Here is a 3,025-nt window from a genome sequence, read left to right as displayed (position 1 = left end):
TAGTTTCTAAGTAGTGGAAATCTTCCCTTATGATTTACAAATTAGCTGATAAAAAAAATAAAAAATGTTAGCATCTGTTTACAATTTATTTTTAAGATAAGTTGGCCTCATAGCCTCTAAAAGCCCTTTCAGAAAGATTTATATAACACACTAAACAAGAAAAAAAATAGGTGCTTTTCAATTAGAAAAATGTACAGAACAAATGAATGAAACATATTCTATTATAATGTTTAGGAGATGCATTTAAATCCTAAAATCGAAAAGTATCTTTTTGTTGGCATTTATCTAGGAAGAAAGAATGGTGATAGAACTGCTTTCAGAACTTCTTGAAAAGAAAATACATGAGGAAGAGCTTGTGCAGAATGGATCAGAGAAACAAGAAGCTTCACGTGCAGAACATGATCTAGTGAAAGATTTGGCACATTTAATGGCTAAAAAGTCAAATTGAACAACCTTCAAGAGCACCACGGTCTCACAATAATACAGAAAGTTATCTGAAAGGGAACAGAGATTTAACTTCATTTTCTATAGGAGACAATGCACTGCTAACTGGGCCTCAGCCAATCATGGGAGAGAACTTCATTACTGACCTATCGTTGAGCTCACCTGAAAGAGGATTCATGTTTGAAGGTTCAGTAGGAATTGTGAAACAAAGAAAGGGCCAGGTAAGTAATTAGCTTAAGAGTTCCAATAAATGCTACTTTCCAATGGCTGACAATCAGGATAATATATTCACTCCATAGTTTGTGGCTTTGTTTTCCATCGATAAAAGACCTCTGTACGATGTAGGCTGTAAATTTGGTAGAAACGACTAAACTTCTCCCCATTCTTTTTCATTTAAACTTTATATTCAATTGGAACACTAAATTTTACTCGCTCACCCATTCCTAAGTTGATTTAAAATCCTCTCTGCAGAAAGTTTAGAAGTAATGTTTCAATTCAGCCAATTATACTGGCCATGCATAGAAGCCATCATTTAAGCAATCGTCTAACATGGGAAAGTATTTACTTGTTCATAGGTCTGCCAAAAACAAGGAACTTGTGTGACACAGCCTATTAGAGCCTTTCCTGTATTGAGCGGTAATGCACGGCAACCACCGAAATTTCTGAATGGTTTTCCTGTTAAAAATAAGTAATCATAGAACTCAGACTGTATGAATAGTATTGTGCATGAAATTGGACCATATTAAGTTACGGGAATATTTAGATTTCTTGTTGCTGCTTGTTTGATTAACCAATTTCAAAACATTGTTGCAGAGTTTTCTATGGGACATAAGCCATCAAACAAAGTTGGCTTTCAGTCTTCTTTTGATTGCAGTCTGCCGTACAATACCGTGAAAACTGCAAGTTTGGATGCAGATCCAATGACCAAAGCTGACGAGAAACAGGCTTTAAGATCACCAATTATTTTAAGCTTTGCTCAAGGTAAAATGTAAAGCAAATGAACTAAATGGGTCATATTTGCATTCTGGAACATAATTATGAAGTAGCTCCAGCGATAAGGCTTCTAATGCAACTATATAAGATGTATGTGATCCTGAAACCCTATGTTTGCCCGTGCAGGAAACAAGTTAGATACAGAGTCCACACTATCTCGAGAGTGCTTTGATCAGGGCAAGTTTGAAGTCAAGTCAGACATAGAGAACAGAATTTATCGTTATTGTTCCAGTGAAGCTCCGATAAGAATTGCAACTCAGAAGGCCGAAAAGGGCCCTCAAGATGAAGACTTCCAGATTGCTCTTTCCCAGGATCTCGATTTCTCTAGCATAAAGAAGAATGTACCCAAACATAGAGGTTTTAAAGATAATCCCACAAAGAAAAGGAAAAGTCGAGAATAGGCAGAAAATGGCTGTGCTTGAATTGAGTGCAGACAGACAATCTACACGAAATAAAGAAGCAAGGCAGGTTCAACCAGATAGTACAACTCCGCCAACTGTACCCCCTATTTTTCAATCTAAAGCTCTGTAAACAGTAATGAATATCCCAGATGGACAAATTTGTAGAAGGGAAAGAAGAGTAGAAGAAAGCCATGGTTATAAGTACCATCAATCTATTACAGCAGATAATAAAGATGAATACTTATAATCATCTTATAGCTCGGAGCAAATGGATGATGGATGTTTTCCCCAATCCATATAACTACACTGGACAATCCAAATTGTAGAAAGGTTTTTCTTGTCCAAATCTTCGCCAACCGATTAAACATGCTGCAATTTTGAACTGGAAGTGGGCAGCAGATGGTGCATAATTTTGCATTTTTATCCAATGACGATCAATTAATGGAGAAGGATCTTGTTCATTGCCAATAATTGTTTGTGGACGAATTGGATACTCAACATTTTGAATTTTACTTTGTTTGAACAATTTATATCCTACAGTTTCAAATCACTAATCGCTGTGTCCCCTGACCCAAGGCGGAGAGCTAGAGAACCTTCACTTAAGTGAAACCAACTTACTTGAAGTATTCTCTATGTTCTCGCCATTTTTTATTGTACAGAGACATAGGGAAACACAATTCTTTTTGATCGATTGAAACTAATAGCAATGGATTTTCAAATTTTATTTACTGTAGCCAATTGGCAGGCTATTTGTTTATTCATTTGGAACTGTCTTTCTCGGACTTTCTTTGTCTATCCAAAGGCTCGATCGTGACTGCTAAAACTCTCTGTTTTCTGAGATATGCTATTTCGAATTTGAAACTCGATTATGTTTCCTGCTATTCTTTTTAATGCTTCTTACCAACCATTAAGATGGGCTAGGAAATCATACAAAAATTTAAAATATTACATTTGTCATGAGTTTTTTCGTTTAAATTGTTGTGGGGATAATCCTGGGCCAAAAAGATCATGAGGAGGCTGAGCATGGAAATCTCCTATTATGCGAGATCTCTATGTTAATTATTGTTAGTTGGACAGCTGTTATTTCTGACCCGAAAATAGCAGTAGTATTTATGGGTAGCTTGGACAGTTGTTCGTCCTTATCTATGTATAGCAGCATTAGTTATGGGTAGTTTGGACAGCTGTTT

The 3,025-nt window shown here is 36.2% G+C and overlaps 1 protein-coding gene across 1 annotated transcript; it reads left to right on the top strand.

The window, feature by feature from the left end:
- Positions 1 to 287: 287 nt before the first annotated feature.
- On the top strand, positions 288 to 2,622 carry LOC149551533 (uncharacterized). The gene is made up of 4 exons (XM_089789698.1): positions 288 to 665; positions 1,020 to 1,080; positions 1,258 to 1,425; positions 1,564 to 2,622. Exons 1-4 carry the CDS (start codon positions 567 to 569, stop codon positions 1,836 to 1,838), a joined length of 603 nt encoding a protein of 200 aa, XP_089645824.1. The 5' UTR covers positions 288 to 566; the 3' UTR covers positions 1,839 to 2,622.
- Positions 2,623 to 3,025: the final 403 nt, after the last annotated feature.

Source organism: Cupressus sempervirens, chromosome 6, assembly GCF_028749045.1.
Source record: "Cupressus sempervirens isolate cs-2001-9-10 chromosome 6, ASM2874904v1, whole genome shotgun sequence".
NCBI lineage: Eukaryota > Viridiplantae > Streptophyta > Pinopsida > Cupressales > Cupressaceae > Cupressus > Cupressus sempervirens.
This window is presented reverse-complemented; position numbering and strand designations above follow the sequence as displayed.

Bases quoted from the DNA above. Each gene is read 5' to 3' on its own strand.
- LOC149551533 (XM_089789698.1), top strand. From the start codon at position 567: ATGGGAGAGAACTTCATTACTGACCTATCGTTGAGCTCACCTGAAAGA. The intron at 666-1,019 runs GTAAGTAATTAG...ACTTGTTCATAG, and splicing joins TGAAACAAAGAAAGGGCCAG to GTCTGCCAAAAACAAGGAAC. The intron at 1,426-1,563 runs GTAAAATGTAAA...TTGCCCGTGCAG, and splicing joins TATTTTAAGCTTTGCTCAAG to GAAACAAGTTAGATACAGAG.